Source organism: Nesoenas mayeri (genome assembly GCF_963082525.1).
Source record: "Nesoenas mayeri genome assembly, chromosome: 1".
Classification (NCBI taxonomy): Eukaryota; Metazoa; Chordata; class Aves; order Columbiformes; family Columbidae; genus Nesoenas; species Nesoenas mayeri.
This window is the reverse complement of record NC_137541.1, coordinates 13,658,989-13,676,568: the sequence shown is the minus strand read 5'-3', so window position 1 is coordinate 13,676,568 and position 17,580 is coordinate 13,658,989. Positions and strand designations below refer to the sequence as shown.

The 17,580-nt window shown below is 37.4% G+C and overlaps 1 protein-coding gene across 4 annotated transcripts in view; it reads left to right on the top strand.

Annotated features, from left to right (window-relative positions):
- The window catches only part of PTPN12 (protein tyrosine phosphatase non-receptor type 12), a 75,884-nt gene that overhangs the window by 27,060 nt on the left and 31,244 nt on the right, over positions 1 to 17,580 (top strand). For 3 of the 4 annotated variants that reach the window (XM_080340504.1, XM_080340501.1, XM_080340502.1), the window contains exons 2-7: positions 5,715 to 5,823; positions 9,329 to 9,405; positions 10,440 to 10,535; positions 11,581 to 11,619; positions 12,407 to 12,478; positions 15,284 to 15,343. In XM_080340504.1, the coding sequence (XP_080196630.1) occupies positions 5,715 to 5,823; positions 9,329 to 9,405; positions 10,440 to 10,535; positions 11,581 to 11,619; positions 12,407 to 12,478; positions 15,284 to 15,343 (453 nt within the window). The remainder of the gene's footprint in view (positions 1 to 5,714; positions 5,824 to 9,328; positions 9,406 to 10,439; positions 10,536 to 11,580; positions 11,620 to 12,406; positions 12,479 to 15,283; positions 15,344 to 17,580) is intronic. The other variant, XM_080340503.1, reaches the window with a different exon arrangement.

Genomic DNA, 17,580 nt, shown 5'->3' with positions numbered 1-17,580 from the left:
GTTTCTCAGAGCCTTTGGTAATCAGAAAGTGGTGTAGGGAAACTCCAATTGGATTTGTAGGGGCATTAAGATAAAATACTTCTGGAACCAAAGCAATTTTAGAAAGTCAGAGCCCCATTTGAGCAGTGCTATATCCGAGATATAAGTCTGCACTTGAGTTGTCTTTTGACAAAGGCATCTCTTTTGCATCTCTGTGTTCATAATCATAGAATCATAGAATGCTAGGGATTGGAAGGAACCTCAGAAGATCATCCAGTCCAATCTCCCTGCCAGAGCAGGAACACCCAGATGAGGTTACACAGGAATGTGTCCAGGTGGGTTTTGAATGTCTTCAGAGTAGGAGACTCCACAACCCTCCTGGGCAGCCTGTTCCAGTGTCTGTCACCCTCACTGAGAAGAAGTTTCTTCTCAAATTTAAGTGGAACCTCTTATGTTCCAGCTTAAACCCATTGGCCCTTGTCCTACCATTGTTTGTCACCGAGAAGAGCCTGGCTCCATCCTTGTGACACTCACCCTTTGTATATTTATAAACATTAATAAGGTCACCCCTCAGTCTCCTCTTCTCCAAACTAAAGAGCCCCAGCTCCCTCAGCCTTTCCTAATAAGGGAGATGCTCCACTCCCTTAATCATCTTTGTTGCCCTGCACTGGACTCTCTCCAGCAGTTCCCTGTCCTTCTGGAACTGAGGGGCCCAGAACTGGACACAATATTCCAGATGTAGTCTCACCAGGGCAGAGTAGAGGGGAAGGAGAACCTCTTTCAACCTACTAACCACCCCTCTTCTATTACACCCCAGGATGCCATTGGCCTTCCTGGCCACAAGGGCACAGTGCTGGCTCGTGGTCATAATATAATAATATTGGTACAGAATCTGAAACCTCTGTAGTCTGACTGTAGATAACCAGAAGATAGTTATTTTGACATTTTTATGATAGTTTGGTTCACATTGATCCTTACAGGTATGTTTTTCTTGCTGTATGAAAGTACTAGGAAATTAGTATTTATCAAAATTATTAGAGTGAGAGCACAGTTGGACATAATTTGTTTTCCTGCCCCTGCTGCCAGTAAGAACAATGCAATGTCAAGCTTATGACAGAAATAGCTTTCTTATGACATGAGTGCATTAATACAACATTTTTAAAGTATTTCCTAGTATCTTCTTTTATGCTTTGATTTTTAAGGTAACTGTTATGGAAGCTTTTCTTTGGTTTTCAGCTCTTTGGGTATTTCTATTTTTAAAGTGAATTCTTCAAATCTCAATAGGCAATATAAATATTTTCTTTAATCCACAAACTAAGCGACTTGTCTTTACAGGCATTCTAAAATAAAAAGATTAAACAGATTGACTGTGAAAGTTGGAGATCTGTGTTTCCTGGAGTGACTGGGCTAAGCTCTTCTTAAAATGATAGGATTCCACAAGTTGGGTTTGAAAAACTGGTTTGGCTTTTGGTAAAAAACGCTGAAGTAGACTTGTAGTACAGACTGGAAAATCACTGTGGAAGTTGGGAGTATGTTTCTGAAAAGCAAATTGTTTCGGAGGCTCATCCCACCACCATCACATGTGGTAAGTGTTCGTCACCGTTCCACAAACCACTTCTGTCATGCAATGAATAAGCAGAATTAAACTTGAGCTTTTCTAATGAGAATGGAACTTAAGGCCTTGTGAATGTAGTTCTTTAAGCATGATGAATCATGAATATACACTTTTGACCATTTTGTCCTTAAAAGAACATACAAATGAAGATTTTGTGATACCAATGTAGCAGTTCCAGTGATTATGCAAGTCTTATGGAAGCATCCGCTGTTATCTGCAGAGGCTCCAGGCTGGATCTCTCTGTCCCTGCTCTTGGCGTCTGAATATCTTCTGGGAAGTGATTTGGTGGTTGACTGGCTTAACCCAAATGAATGGTGCTTTGTACTGTGGACAGTTGTTTTTGGTTTGGTTTTTTTTAATATATATTATGAATTAGCATGAAACTGGGCTGTGACAGATCTTACTGACTATCTTGTCATCAACTTACCGTAGTCTGAACAGAATTCTTTCTTCTGTTTTCCTGTCATTCTGCTGTTGAGTACATTCTCCTCCTTCTGGTCGTTCTAGGCGATATCTGGGAAGCCCTGAACCTCTCCCATCTTCCAGCAGGCTGTGTGCGCACATCCCGAGAGCTTTCTGCAGAAATTGTCTGTGAGTGTAGGGCAAGTTCTTGAGTCTGGCACTTTTCCCTTCCTGTGGTAATTCACTCAAAGCTCAATTTTCAGAATTCTTTCCTTACTCTTTAGTCAATTCTTCTTCCAAAGTATAAAGTAGACATTGTTCTATGTAGCACATACTACTACAAACTGTGAAGAGTGCTACTTACTCTTTGTGATTGCTCTCAGGACTGCACTTAGTTGTCTTCTATGAGCTGTTCTGTCACAGAACAGCTGGCAAGCATGCATTAAGCATGAGTCTTAAAGTATTTTAGGAACAGATGTGTGTTAAAATCAACCTGTATTTAATTTCTAGTTTTTGCCTCAGAGCCAGGGTGTGCTAAACTTACTTTCCAGTCTGTTTAGCAACTTTTACAGCTATTGAATCATGCTAGGGAGAAGGCTATGCTGAATTCTTGTAGCACCACTTTCTGGAACACAGAAGTTGCTACTCATCACTGCAGCCTTTTTGGCTTACAGTAGGTCCAAGTTGTATCTGTGCAAGTGTTTATTCTTGTATTTCTTTAGAATGGGGTGAAGCAAAAGGGATCATCTTCCTAGGGTGCTTTTTGATACCCAACCTTTTTCTGGAATCACTTCCTCCGAGTGTCTCTTTTGTCACGCAAAATAGTTTGTGCTTTGACTCAAGGTTTTTAGAGGTCTTATTTCCTCTAAACTTCTATTACTTTTTCTCATTATATTTGTCCCATAAAAAGTGGTAAGAGAGAAGAAAAAAGAAAACAAAACAGAAACAAGCACAGGCAGTGTTTTTTAGTTTGACGCAGTAAGGTCAGTGTTATACATGACAGTGTTTCTCCCACGTGCAGTGGTATTCTTTACATCAGTACCGTGTTACAAACCAGGTTTCTGCGTGTGCTCTGCATGGAAGCTTCCTCTTGCCTGGAACTGTTTACATGTCTCTTCACAAATTGAATCTTCCTATTCCTCATTGTAGCAGCGTTTTTAGATAATTTATTTAGCACTTCAATTACTGTGCGGTCAGAGACTTATTGTCCCAACTCCAAATACTTACTTTCAATGCACTTAAAGAAAACAATCCTGTGTGCTAATTCTGTTACTCTTCTTAGTGTTCAGTGATTTAATCTGTGATTAAGTCCTTGGAGAAGAGAGTCTGAAAACTGGTACTTCTTGATTTGCATTTTTTTTTTTTTAAGTTTTACCTTGCCATTGGTTTTGCTCTGTAAATACTGCTTTTATAGATTGTTAGATGGATATTATTCAACTAAATGCCAAGTTTTATCTATGTTTGCATATAAAATTAGCTGGTTTTTTCACTATATCCAGACAAATTTTATGGAAGTGTTTTTCCTTTTTAGCTGGTAGAATTATTGGAGGGCTTGAGTTGCCAATGGATTTTTCCTTCTTTTTTAAAAAAAATGAATTGTGCCATGAGTCTCCCAAGTGTTTTAGTAGTTTTAGAAGAACTCAAGAAGAAAACTGGCTTTCCAGCCAAATAATCGTATTTATTATGCAACAACATACAGGCAGAAGGACATAGTCAGTGGTAAAGAACATGTATATTTTTAACTAGCAACTGATTGCCCCCATTCTCCCCCTTGACCAAAAGAAAGCAAGCCATGAACATTTTGGAACTTCAGCCATCATAATCAAGCATCAAAGTTGGAGGGAGTGGAATGTGAACGATCTCTATCCTTCTACACATGCAGAATACCATTCAGTGGAAATATTAAACTTCTTTGAAGCTATGTTCTTGCTTTTCCTCTTGATCATAGAATCACTTCAGTTGAAAGAGACCCTCAGGATCACAGAATCCAACTATAACCAAACTCTAGCACTAAACCATGTCCCTAAGAACCTCATCTACACATCTTTTAAACATCTCCAGGGGTGGTGACTCCACCATTTCCCTGGGCAGCCTGTTCCAATGCCTTTTCGTGAAGAACATTTTCCTAATATCCAATCTGAACCTCCCCTGGTGCAACTTGAGGCCATTTCCCCTTGTCCTATCACTTGTTACTCGGGACAATAGATCAACACCCTTTATGCTAAACCCTCCTTTCAGGTAGTTGTAGACAGAGATAAGGTCTCCCCTCAGCCTCCTGTTCTCCAGGCTGAACAGCCCCAGTTCCCTCAGCTGCTCCTCATTACACTTGTGCTCCTCACCAGCTGTGTTGCCCTTCTCTGAACTCTCTCCAGCACCTCAATGTCTTTCTTGTCCTGAGGGGCCCAAAACTGATGCCAGGACTCCAGGTGGGGCCTCACAAGTGCCTAGAACTGTGGGACAATCTCTTCCATAGTCCTGCTGGCCACACTATTCCTGATACAAGCCAGGATGCTGTTGGCCTTTTTGGCCACCTGGGCACACTGCTGGCTCATGTTCAGCTGCTGTCAATCAACACCCCCAGGTCCTTTTTCCTCAGACACTTTCCAGCCACTGTTCCCTGAGCCTGCAGCGCTGCCTGAAGTTGTTGTGACCCAAGTGCAGGACCTGGCACTTGACCTTGTTGAACCTCATACAGTTGGACTCAGCCCAACAATCCAGCTGGTCCAGATCCCTCTGTATGGCCTCCTACAAGCAGATTGTGATATACCTCACCACCGTGTTGTCAGTGTAGATAGGTGGCTGGTTTTGCAACCACCCAGCTTTAACTGTAAGCCAGAGTTAACTTTGAGTTCTTCAGGTTACATTTTTAAGTCTGGATGTCTATAAAATGTAAAATAATGAACGTTCATGGCTCCTTCTGTATTTTTTTTCTCAAAGAGAATTTATACTCTTGTCTTCCTCCTCAGTTTTAAGGTTGAAAAGGCCTAATTTGAGTGGGATGATAAAAGCTGTGTTGCTTTTGTTACATCCTAGGTTGCTGGAAGGCATGGTCTGCGTTTTGTTATCTGAGGTTTGACTGTTTCAAATGTCTAGGATTTGAAATAGATGGAGGGGAAAAAAATGACATTGTGAATAGAGCAGACCCCCTGTCAGTCATCTTAATTGCGAATACCTCGTACCTGAGAGGCAGAGACCTTTCTCTGGGTGAGCCTGAAACTCAACATGATTTGGGCATTAGGAGGTGATGCCTGTTAAATGTTTAGTTGTCAGTGTGGTGGAAGCCGTGGGTTTCAGAGCAAAGTACCTGCTGCCAGCAGCTGTTCCTGAGCCAGCCTGCTCTCTGCTCCTCCTCCAGCTGTTCAGAGCCATAACAGATTTTTGTGTTTCATACAGGTATTCTTAATGTAGTTGTTACTCTGTAACAGGGTAGCGTATTTCCTAAATAAAATACAGCCATACTGCTGCTGTAGTGGCTTTTCCAAAGTTCTGTGTCTCATCATGTGTAGAGCTGATGTCAACTTGGTTGTAAACTGCTGATGATCTAAAAATATTGTATTATTTGGTTGTTTTTTTTTTTAATTTCATCATAATGAATATTGTAAAAGGAGAGAAGAGGTATTTTTGAGTGATCTTCTTATAGTTCATCAATGAAGCTAATACCTAGTGATGTTTCTGTTATCTTGAGGCTTGAAAAGATAACATAAATATTTTATTTCAGAGGTTGAGAAGATTATCAACAAAATACAGAACAGAGAAGATCTACCCAACAGCTACTGGGGAAAAAGAAGAAAATGTTAAAAAGAATAGATACAAGGATATATTGCCATGTAAGTCTGATTTACATGCTAATAGAAGACAAAGGAAAGTGCTTGTTATTCTTAATGTATTTTGAATTTTACTATTTAGTTCTTACTGAAAAGAAAAATTGGAGATAGCTTTTATAAATGTTTTATTTTTAACTTGGCAGGCAACGTAAGTGAATGCTTGTATATTTTATTAGGTGAGATGTCACCTAAGGATAAAATGTGTGCTAGATTGCAAGCCATATGAAGCCGATATCTTCATTTTAGCTTGGAACAGTCTAAAACTTTACTTGGTACTGACTGTATTTTTTCCTTGGGAGCATGTTGTTCATGGTATAAAACAACACATGTCAGCAGAAACTCTAAATGAAATTTAAGAAGCCCTAAGGAACCTTGGTTTTGGGGTTTGAAATAAAATAGATCTCTGCAAATGATGTCAGAGAACTTCCAGTGCGTGATTATCTTTGGTTTGCATTGTGCTAGAGCCCAAATGAAATTCTGTTTAATGTACAAACACAGAAAAGGAGAGACAGAGCAGAAGTTAAAACCAGCAAATTGTGGATAGAACAGAGTAGTGATCTCTAGTGCCAAGATCACCTGTTAGCAGCTCAGTTTGTGTAGCTTCTGAGGCCATGGATTTCAGCTGTTCTTCCTGTGCTTCTCTGTGTGAACAGCTGACAGGTTAAAGGAAAGACCTCTGACAAATGCCATTTTTCATATCCCAGAAGATTAGCAACAGGTACAGCTTCCTCTGCTCAGCTTTCTCAGAAGTGTTAGGAGGGTTATAACCCATTAGAACTGGAAAATGGTCTTAAGTATCATTAGTTTTCATTTTCAAAATGTGTTCTAGTAATAAACTCCATTGAAATACTGTGTGTTTCAAATTGTTGTGTGCTCCGTGTTTCTAGTACTGGAATTTTTACTGTTTATCAGCATTTGGAGCAACACTTTGAGCAGTAAACTTTGCCTCAAAGCCACAGGCCCTGTTTAACAAGAGTGTTTAACAAGAAGGGTTTGGTGCTTGCTGCTGCACTGAGAAGGGAAGGCATGTGTATTCGTATTTTGCTGGAGAATATATGTAGAACATAGTAGTAAATAGTACTGCAGCACAATAGTTACATAGCATTGGGTTTGTTCTTTGTTGTTTTATTTTTGTTTTTTGTTTGTTTTTTTCACTTGGGAGGAAATATTTAAGGGTTGGAGTGAAAAAGAGAGGGCAAGTTGTTGTTGTTGCCTTATTATTAAAACTCGATATAATCTTTCTTCTGTGCTGGCATTTTGGTAGATCATGAACAACATAACAAAATCTTGGTAGCGCCTGGGCTGAGTTGACAAAACAATAGCTACTGAAGTAGTGAATGGCTGCAACTAGAGTGGTAGATGTGCTTTCCTTTCATCTGCATAAAAATAAAAACACAGTCATTGGGATCTGAAAGGGTGCACAGATCACAGTGGGGAAAATGAGCAAACGTCAAAGGAGGTGGGGGGGGGAATAATATTTTGCCTATCAATTTACAGATGTAACTTATCAACTTACAGATATAACTTAAATGGAGATTAGTGCTGTATTAATCAGAAATTGTTATTGCTACCAGAGAGATCAGTACCTCAATATCAACTCAGTACTGACTTCAGAGGAAAAGATGTGTGCATGTTCACATGACAGTTTACTGACCCATCTGAAGTGATAGAGCTACATGAAACATGGTGTTCACTGGTTACCAGAAGACACCAATTAGTAATTGCCAACTGAGCCCTTAAGCTATATATAAATACCCAAGTTCTTAACCTTCTGAACTGGGAACCTGCAATGGAACTTTCCCTGGAGAATTCTGTCCCAGACCCAATACTGAAAGAGCTGAGCCATAGTGGATACAGACAGGTTGGAGATGTTGACATTTGGAAACCGCAATAGAATTTTGGACCTACTATGCTGGGAACATAGGAGTCCTCATTAGCTTACCACTTTAATTAGTCTAATCTGCCATTTAGAACTAGTTTTTGCTATTAAATCTGTGATACCATTGCATGCTTATGAGGTGTTCTTGCTTTCACATTGTATGTGTGAGAGTATAATACAGTGTAATATGTTTTAAGGGTTTCTCCAGGCCTTTATGTGAGGGTGTGTTGTCTTCCATCTGTTATCTGAATGTCTTGTACTCTACACTTGAGCTTTTTTTAGGAAGCATTACATGGTGATGCAAACATTCCTTGTGTGTTATCAGCACTCAGGCAGAAAATTTCAGCATCTTGGAAGCAGGCGTCTTGGAAGCTTTTTGGAAGAGCTTTCTTTTCAGAAATATTAATAACTACTACCATGTACTTCTTGTAGACGTGGTTCCTTGTTCTATTACCAGTGATGGTTCGACAAAAAACAAACAAAACAACAAAAAAACACAACTAAACAAAAAAAACCCCACCACATTTCCCTTTTTAAAATAGACTTATTTTTTTTTTTTCTTGAATTTAGCTCTAATAAAAGTTTTAGCAGCTGTTCTGTGGTTGAGGAATTGACCCTGGGAGCAGAATGTAACAGATATTACTCAAGCAGATGCTGTTTCTGGAGATACTTCTGTTCCCCCAGCTTGAAAATATTTTTTTGGTCTGGATTTCCAGTTTCTTGTAGTACTAAATTAACAAAAACAACCTGTATTGTAGAGGTAGTTTGAATGGAGTTTTTTCTGTGCCAGCTAGGAAGTGTTGGTATCAACAAGAGCTGGAAGGACTGGTGAACCTGCCAACCACCTCCTCTCTTTCTCACAATCACCGAGTTGTTTCTCTATTAAAGATGCACTTAATTTTTTTTTTCAACACCTAAGGGAATTCCAAGATGTTGAGTTTATTCTGTCAACAAGTAATAAAGGCTATTTTTAAGACTGCTGAGGATATTGGTCTCCAAGGATCTACTGTTCTATAAGCAGCTTTCTCTGAGACAGTCAGTAATAAGCGAGGCAGAAACTTGCAATGTCAAAAGGCCCTAAATGAAGGAATCTGCTGTTTCTAGCTCAGAATTGCCCCAGCAAAGGGCATAGCCCAGCATTTGGGGGACAGATCAGCCTGTGCCTGAGCAATGAGCCCTGGGGCATGTTTCATGCAGTAGTACTTAATGGACTCGCCCTTGGCAGGGCTGTGCAGACCTGCCTGCTGCTTTACCTGTGCCCTGGTGCTTTATTCCTTTGTGCCTTTACTTCTGACCATCGTGATCTGTGCTAATGCTGTGTAACTGCAGTGTCGATTACTTCTGATCAGTTGAATTTTGCCTCTTTGTCATGAATTGCTCTTAGAATTCCAGTAGCTGGTGCTCTGTAAACCTGAGCACAAGAAGCACATAGTGGTAGGAGCTGCTCTGCTCATCTCTACTTGGCTTGGTTTACCCGTAAATTGACTGACTTGCTTGTGTGACTTAGCTTTGGAAAACATTCTGTAATGCTTAACTTCTTGCATAATATAATAAGTACTATATATATTTACTTTTACATATTGATTTATGTATTGTAACTATTATTTAAAAAAATAATTCTTCTTTTAGTTGATCATAGCCGGGTTAAACTGACCTTAAAAACTCCCCCACAAGATTCAGACTACATCAATGCAAACTTTATTAAGGTATGTATTACTATCTTGAAAGTTTACAAATTATTTTTACCCTTTTATTTCATGTCAATGCAGCTTTAAAATTATAGTCTGAGACAAGAATTTAAAGCTGTGAGGGAAGATTTTCTTTTAATATGGCTTGAATAAATTTGTGAACATTACGCCATTTATAAAGCAAGTTTTATGTTTAAATATTACTCTAAATGTGAGTATAATATATAATACTTCATTCTGAAGTGTCAGGCAACCAAACTTGAACTTTATACCACAGGAATATTCAGATATGATTGTTTTAACAGTTGATACTGTTAAAAATACCAGATTTGAAGAGAAGTTGTTTTTAGGGATAGTAAATAAGGTATTTGACAAATCGTATATGTTAATATGCACTTCTTCCTGTCCATAGCAGAAGTGTGGCAATGTAATGACATGTGACAATCTTAAAGAGAAACCAGAATTTGGCTAAAAACCTGTTACACTTTTGTTTCAAAGTGTAAATATCTCGGATTTACCTTGTAGCTTATTCTGATAGTGCTTCTACATAGTCATGCTTATTGAGATGCAGGTGTTCCTATAACCTTCATTTATTGAACGTTCAGCTTGAAAAGCTGTGTGTAAGTGTCTTCAAGCTTTATATAAAATAAATGTTTATATTTTTGATTTTTGAAATGTATTTCTGGGAGGGGGGAACTTAAATTTGTTCCAAGGGATGCTTTTTGGCACAAAGACTTCCAGATTTTCATCATTAAATGTTTGAGTAATAAAGAAAATACCAACTGAAAGGGAATCCTCAGAATCTGAACACACAAACTCAGTATTTTCTGTTACAGTCTCTGGCTGCACAGTAGCTGTTATCTTGGGCTTCCTTAAAAACACCAGCAAAATTCCTGCTGCTGTACATAGGACCCATATTTCATATACACCCTTTCTGCCGGATCAAAAAAAAAACTCTAATTTTACATTGTAATAACCTAAATACTTTTTTTTTTATTCAGTGCAGATAAATTTTATTTCTAAACATTAATAGCTCCTTTTTGCAATCCTAGGGAGTACATGGGCCAAAAGCATATGTTGCCACCCAGGGACCATTAGCAAATACAGTAATAGACTTCTGGAGGATGATATGGGAATACAATGTTGCCGTAAGTACCTTCTTAAAAACCACAATTGGCTATTACTTTATTTCATGGCACAGTGATTGTGTGGCTTTTGCCTGAGCTGGCTATTATTATTTAAAATGTTGACAATGATTTAGTCCATTTACTTCTCACTTTTGTAGTTTAAGTAGCATTCTATATATCATTTGTGTTATAAACTAAATTTAATAATGTAAATTCAAGGTAATTGTTTTATAAAATGAGTATGAAATAAAGCATATTTATGAATAGATTGGTGCTTGGTTACATGTGTCCTGTAGGAGACCTTGAAACTGTGACTTAATGTGGACTGAGAAAATCAGATGCAGAAACAGCATGCAAAACAAATAAATAAGCCTACCTTTCTATTTATGCTAATTTTGGATTACTTGTTGGTTTATATATTCTGTATCTGTTTTTAAACACCTATTGTCAGGAGTTAACTTTTAAGTACTGTTAAAAATTGTTTCTGAAAATACTCTTTATCTGACACTTAAATCCTGGTTACTTATTAGGCAGGTTGGATCAGGTAATCCTTGAGGTCAGTTCTAAGCTGGTATTCGATGATTCCATGATATTGTAACAAATAGCTTATCAGTTGGTGTATTTATAGTGTGCTGTTCACATTAATGTATCTGAAGTAGCTTCACCTAAGAAATCTGATTCTTGTTTTTTAAATAGGTTTCAGCACCTATTTTAAGCAAATATAACTCTTTCTTCCAATCTGCAAGCAGTTCCATATTTTTATAAATAAGTTTAGACCTTATAGTTAGGCTGAATAAATAAATAAATGAGGCATTCGTACAGGCTTACAGTAAATTCAAATTAAGTAGCCTTAAAATGTATTAGTGTTGTTGATTATCTTGTGCAGGATGAAATTTAGATACTACTTTAGAATTAAAAGAGCATGCATGTGCAGGTAGGAAAATAGTAGTAGTAGTAACCAATTAAGGAGTATCAGTATCTGCCCAGATAGAAGCGAGCAGTGAAGTGCTGGTGAATTTACTTGATCGAAAACCAGTTAACTTCGAGCATCTTTTTTTCTTTTCAGATAATTGTCATGGCCTGTCGAGAATTTGAAATGGGAAGGGTATGTATACTAAGTACAAAACTTAATAAGTGTTGCTTGTGTGGGGCGATATGGCAATACCTGTGAAGCTTCATATGGCAAATCCGTAACTGTAAAAATAATCTGCCAGATTGAATGAGATTGCCTATTCTTGCATTTGTATGCGTAGAAAACAGCGAATGTGACTGCTTATCTTGGCTCTGCTTATAGTGTTACATTATTATTTAGGAATCATCTCAGTGGAATATACAGGTTCGTAGACAGAATGTTACCAGTGGTCTGTTTCTGGTCATGTCACTGGAAAAGAAATCCTCCTCTGTGGGATGTTGGCCAACTATCAAAATCCTGAGTCCTTTAGCATTTCCTGTCAATCGATACAGCTGCAAAAACCATATTTTAAATATCTGTACTATGTTTTTATGAGCTGAAAAGGAAAAAAGAAAAAGTGGTCTGGAGTAGTTGTGAACTCCACACTTTCAAAAAAACTCAAACTCTTATCACTTCCTCTTCTACAATGTGTGCTTGTGCATGTGTACGCAGGCATACAGTTCAGGTCCTAATTCACAAAGCGTCTTTTGGCTGTATTGATTGGTCATCTGGGGTTTTGGTTTTCTTTTGGTATCCAAAAGAAAATATATTTTGCAGTCTTAGAAGTCCCGCAAGGCAGCGGGACACAGATGTCAAAGAAAAGCACCAAATAAGAGAGAGAATAAAGCATTTGAGATTATCATTCTGTCTGTTCTTCTTCTGTTAATCATCATCTTTCAGGACTACACATGAATTAAATTAGGATTCTTTGCTTTCACAGAAAAAATGTGAACGTTACTGGCCTCTGTATGGAGAAGCAGCTGTAACTTTTGGACCGTTTCGTGTTTCTTGTGTAAGTATAAAGCTTTATAAATGAATTTTGAAGGATTTAATGCTTTTGCAACTTACAAACTCTGTTGAACAGTTATTTTGTTCTGAAACAAATGTTTTTCAATTGTTTGGTACCAAACCTTACACAAATAGTCTCAAAGGATTGCAATGAAAGACAATGTGTGTATCTTCATTGTGTGGGTTTTTTTTAATTTTCTGTGGTGGTTTTTTTTTTGAGAAAAGTAGGGAAACCTGGGTCTTGCATCTTTATGTATCATTTTTTCTGCTTTACTTGGTGGAGTTTTGAATGTTTGTACTATACTGAAGAAATGAAATAATATTCATGCAGCTGTTTTAGTTATGACTTGTGTGTTGTGGATGTGCATGAGAAATTAAATGAACACTGAAATAGGTTTTCTTTAAGTTACATAAAGTTAATTAGCATGAATAAAGAAAATGGAAACTTAACTCATAATTTTTTAAAACTTGTTTCCATTGGCAACAGACACAGGTTTATTTGCAAATACTTCCTTTGCTTCTAATGTTGCTTTTAAAATCAAGCCAAAAATGAGGAGCAGATACCATTAGGTTTGAATCTTTTCCTATAGAATTCCCAGGGGGTAACTGTCAAGTAAGTCATGATTGCAGAAAGATGGAGGAAACCTGAACATTTGCATTGCATCTTGTGTCAGCATTATCAGGAGTTCTGATCTCTGAGCATAACTGTTAGAGCCTCTTCCAGTTTTGATACTTGCAAATTAATAGGCAGGGAGAGGGACTGTGGGTATTTCCTACACCTGTCACAGTGGGGAATTGAAAGTAATCATTCTTTTGGCACCTGTCGTCTCAGCATCACACAAGAGTGTGCGCCCATGGGGTCTGCACTCATCTTTCCTCAGCAGAGGAAGCTGGATAATCAAAAGTCATTTTCAGGGTATGGCTGAGGATGCACTGGCTGGAAAAATCAGTATGATCAGTGTTCCTCAGGTGTGTGATAGTACCTGGTTGGCTTTGTACATGCCTCTTTGTGTTGTTATTCCTTCCTGCTTTAAACACGTTTGTGGCCTGTTTGTCCAGCTTGTAGCTCTTGGAGTTGTGATGGCGTCATTGAGGCTGCATTTTTGGATGATGCCAAGCACAGTCCAGTTTATCACATTGTGTTCAATGACAGCCTGATTGCTTAAGGGAAGAGAACAGAAAAAAAGCCACTTATAGGATGATCCTTCTCCTTGTTGCCAGCGTTGCCTAGTGATGGACTAGCAGGATTTTCTTAATTGAGTGTTACCCCTGGATTATCAATATTTTTATGATGCAGCAGATGATGAATTTGGCAAACTTTTTGGATTTTGTTTTTTTTGTCGCTTTTTCTTTCTGGCGTTAACATCATTGTGGTGTTGGAAGAAAACACATTCTTGTGTCTTTATTTTTAATCATGCCACATGGTAGTTTAATCAGGTTCTGTTACATTCCATCAGTTACTATTATGATATGAATGAAACCTGCCATTAAAGTCTTGAGTATAACTATTGTCAGTATAAGGGATTTTACTGTGAACTTTTTACACTGGAGCTCATGACTGGCTGTAGTTGTTCACTTGTTCAAAAAAAATGGAATTGATCCATTCCTAACTGATCTCAAAACTGTGTTATCTTCTTCTTAACTTAAAGCTGTCTGGGTTTGGACAGGAATAGCTGCTATTTTGTAGCTGAAGTTCTTTAAGTTGTTCAGAAAGAGCTAGCCTGCCAATTCATCAAGCTGTTCTTAATCCCACTTTGAAATTGTCTACAAAGAATTAAATCTGGCCAGGAAAGAATATAATTACGAATTTTAGTCTATAGAGATTCTGAGCAGCCTCTTTATACCTTGATTTAAAAATTGGCTTATGGATTTGGGTTTTTATGTGGGTTTTGGGTTTGTTTTTTTTTAAAAACTGTACCTGGTGGGTGGTGGTCACATACCTGGCAAGTATTTGTTGGGGATTGTGTGGACATTAATTGACGGTATGTGTTACCTTTGGGTACAGTGGTGCCTATGGGCTCCATTGCGTCCAGCTGTGCACTGTCTCCTTTAAACCTGTAAAATAGGGCAATTGTTTCCTTGACAGAAAATGGTAAATTCCTAGTAGAAGATAAAATATATATTAAAGCATATGTGGTCTCCCTAATTCACTGTGGGAAGCTATAATGCTAAGCTTTTAAAGCTATCTTCAAATTTTAATATTACTGATACTTTAAGTACAGGAATATTGTTTGGTGTCTACTGTATAATCTTTCCTTGATGTTCCAAAGGCAGATTTGAAAATTCTGGGAGCGTGGAAGCTATGCACAACCAAGATAATGGTAGTGATCCATTCAGATGCACCCTTAATTGAAAATAATTGAGGGGAAAAAATGAAAGGAGATGTCATAGAATAGAACGATAAGAGACTGAAGTTGAGACAGCAAAAGCATTATAGAAGAATGGCTCTGGGAGGCAGCCTGTAAATCAAATAAACGTATGGAGAAGTAAAGCAAAAGAACTACTTTGAAATACTCTTACAAGGTTTATTGATGGTTTCAGGAGTAAGCTATACACTTACTGGTTTGAAAACTCACATTTTTATTTGAAGTAAAAGTAGCATCTTTCACAGATGTCTTGTGTAGCAACTTAAGTTGCTACTGTTTTAAAATCTATGTTTTGGTTCCCCATCTTCTGGGAAAATAGTTACAAACACAGTAAATTGAAAACAAAAAAAGAGATCAGAGTTTAAAGTTTTGGATTTTAGGTAGGTACTGTATGCTGCATATTGTTCTATTTTTCCAATTCATTACTGGTTTCTCATGTTTAGGAAGCTGAGCAAGCAAGAACAGATTACTTCATTAGAACGTTATTACTTGAATTTCAAAATGTAAGTATATGATCCCTTCCGGTCTCAACTTAAATGGTTGCTCAAAGGTCTTAAATGATAAAATGGAGAAAATGCAGGAAAAATATCTTCACTTTTTTTTAGGTGCTGACTCTGTATGCATGTAAATCATCAAGTTTAGAAGTGATGTTAAAAACTTCATATATGAGTAGTGAAACTCTTTACTTGTCTGGTATGTGTGATGGGCTTCAACAGCATGTTAACAGCTAGAAAGCTTCTGTCACCCTTGGGGAATTTCAGTTTCCCCAAACTGAAAATATAATGTCAAACTAAACTGTTTGCTCTAGTTATCTTTTTTGGGGGTAAAGTATGTTAACTTGTTAGAATTTGCCCTATAGTTTTATTGTAAAGAGGGCTTCACACTGTTAAAAGATCTGTCTGATGCCCATTCATGTACTTGTATTGCCAAATAAAAATAAAGCGAGAATGACAACAGCTTAGTAATTTATTTTTCCCCAAAGTTTCTCATCCTAGCTAGTAAAAAGTTAGTGTTTTTGGAATTGAAATAGATATGAAAAATATGACATGTTCTTGATTGAATTGAGATGCATTGTCTTTTTGCTTGGAGAACTTCAGAATGGAGGAATTGTATGCAATAATTCAAGGGTCAAGACAGAAAAGTAGTTTTTTAGAAGTGAGCTCAGGACTTTGGAATTCTTGAAGGTTTGATATCCTAGTGTTCAAGACATAGAATCAGCTCACCAGACAAGTATTCTGGTAAACCAGTTAGTTTATGCTATTTGTTAAGCTGGCAACTGTAAATGATATGAATCAGTCTCTTTATGGAAGAAACTGAGTTTATTCATCTTAGTCAATACTTATGACGCAAACTACTCTAAAATATGAGATATACTTCATAACTATGTTATGTTAATTGTGAAAATTGTCATGTTTTCAGTGAAATAAAAGCACTTGCCTTCTCGTAAGTGTTAAGAATGAATGATTCAAGCCTTTCTTGCAAACTTAAATGTCAGATTTGAGGTGTCTGTTTACTTCTCTGAAAAGCTACTGTTGTGAACAACAATCAGTGTAGAGCTGTCCTGCAAGAACATGAAGGTTGACAGTGTATTTTACAGAATACCTGTTGTTTTAACTGACATCCTATACTAAGGATTTATTTATTACAGGTTAGTCTCACAGTTATGTTTTGTTTAGCAGTGCTTTATTCCTGTTCAATAACTGATATCACAATAGTTGTGAAAACTGTTTAATTATGAGGGGTGTAGTTTTGGGAGGTAATTTTTGGCTGCGGTAGCTTGCCTGGTGCCTGCAGTGGGATGCATGAACTTAACTCACTTCTGTTAGGGTATCCTGAGTGCTCATAATTGACCATTTTGTGCAACTTTTTAGATGGCAGAAATTAACTGCATAATAGCTGTGGGGTTTGCAACATTTATTGAAATGCTGCACTTAAAAACAGACCTGAGAAGATATCAAAAACCTCAAAGCAGAACCTAGATTACTTTTAATATCCAAATGTCATGGCAACTGGCTACTTCAGAAACTGTAGCTAATTTTTATTTTGCTTATGTATAATACACGTGCAAATCATGTTCAGCCATGTGACTTCCATGAGTTCTGTTCCAGTTAATTTTTAATAGGATGACTGCGAACTACATAAAAACGAAGTAGTAACAAAAAGCTACAGTTTGCACTCAGCCTTTGATCTTGGCAAAGAGCCCGAGGTTGTTGTTCCTTTAAGGAGTAACGTGACTGAAAGGATTAACAAGAGATGTTGATATTCAACCTACACGGCTGATAAAAATCATCTTTCCTCAGCCTTACTTCACAGAAATCCTGAAGCAAATTTGTTAGCACACATTTTGTTAATGAATTAAGGACTCTTCATTTTATTTTGAAGAATTCTAAGTGTAGCCTTGGACTGGGGAGGAAAATACGGATTTGTGATAGGAAGTAATATCATTTTAAGTTCACTTTCTGGTTTTCCAGAATAATGAAAACTTTTGTCACTTCTAAATTTTCAGTGGAGTATCATTCAAAATACTATGCAAAAGAAATGAAAATTCATATAAATATACAAAGTTATTCTGCTTTCTAGGAGAAAAAACTGTTTGACTGAAACTTGAAGATGATTAAACTATAATACCAGGTTCCTAAAAGGTGGCAGTAAAAAGGAGGACTATGAATGTTCATTATCATCTTTAGTTTCCATACAAAAAAGCTTTTTTTTCCTGGACAGTTCTGAAAAATCACCAGTT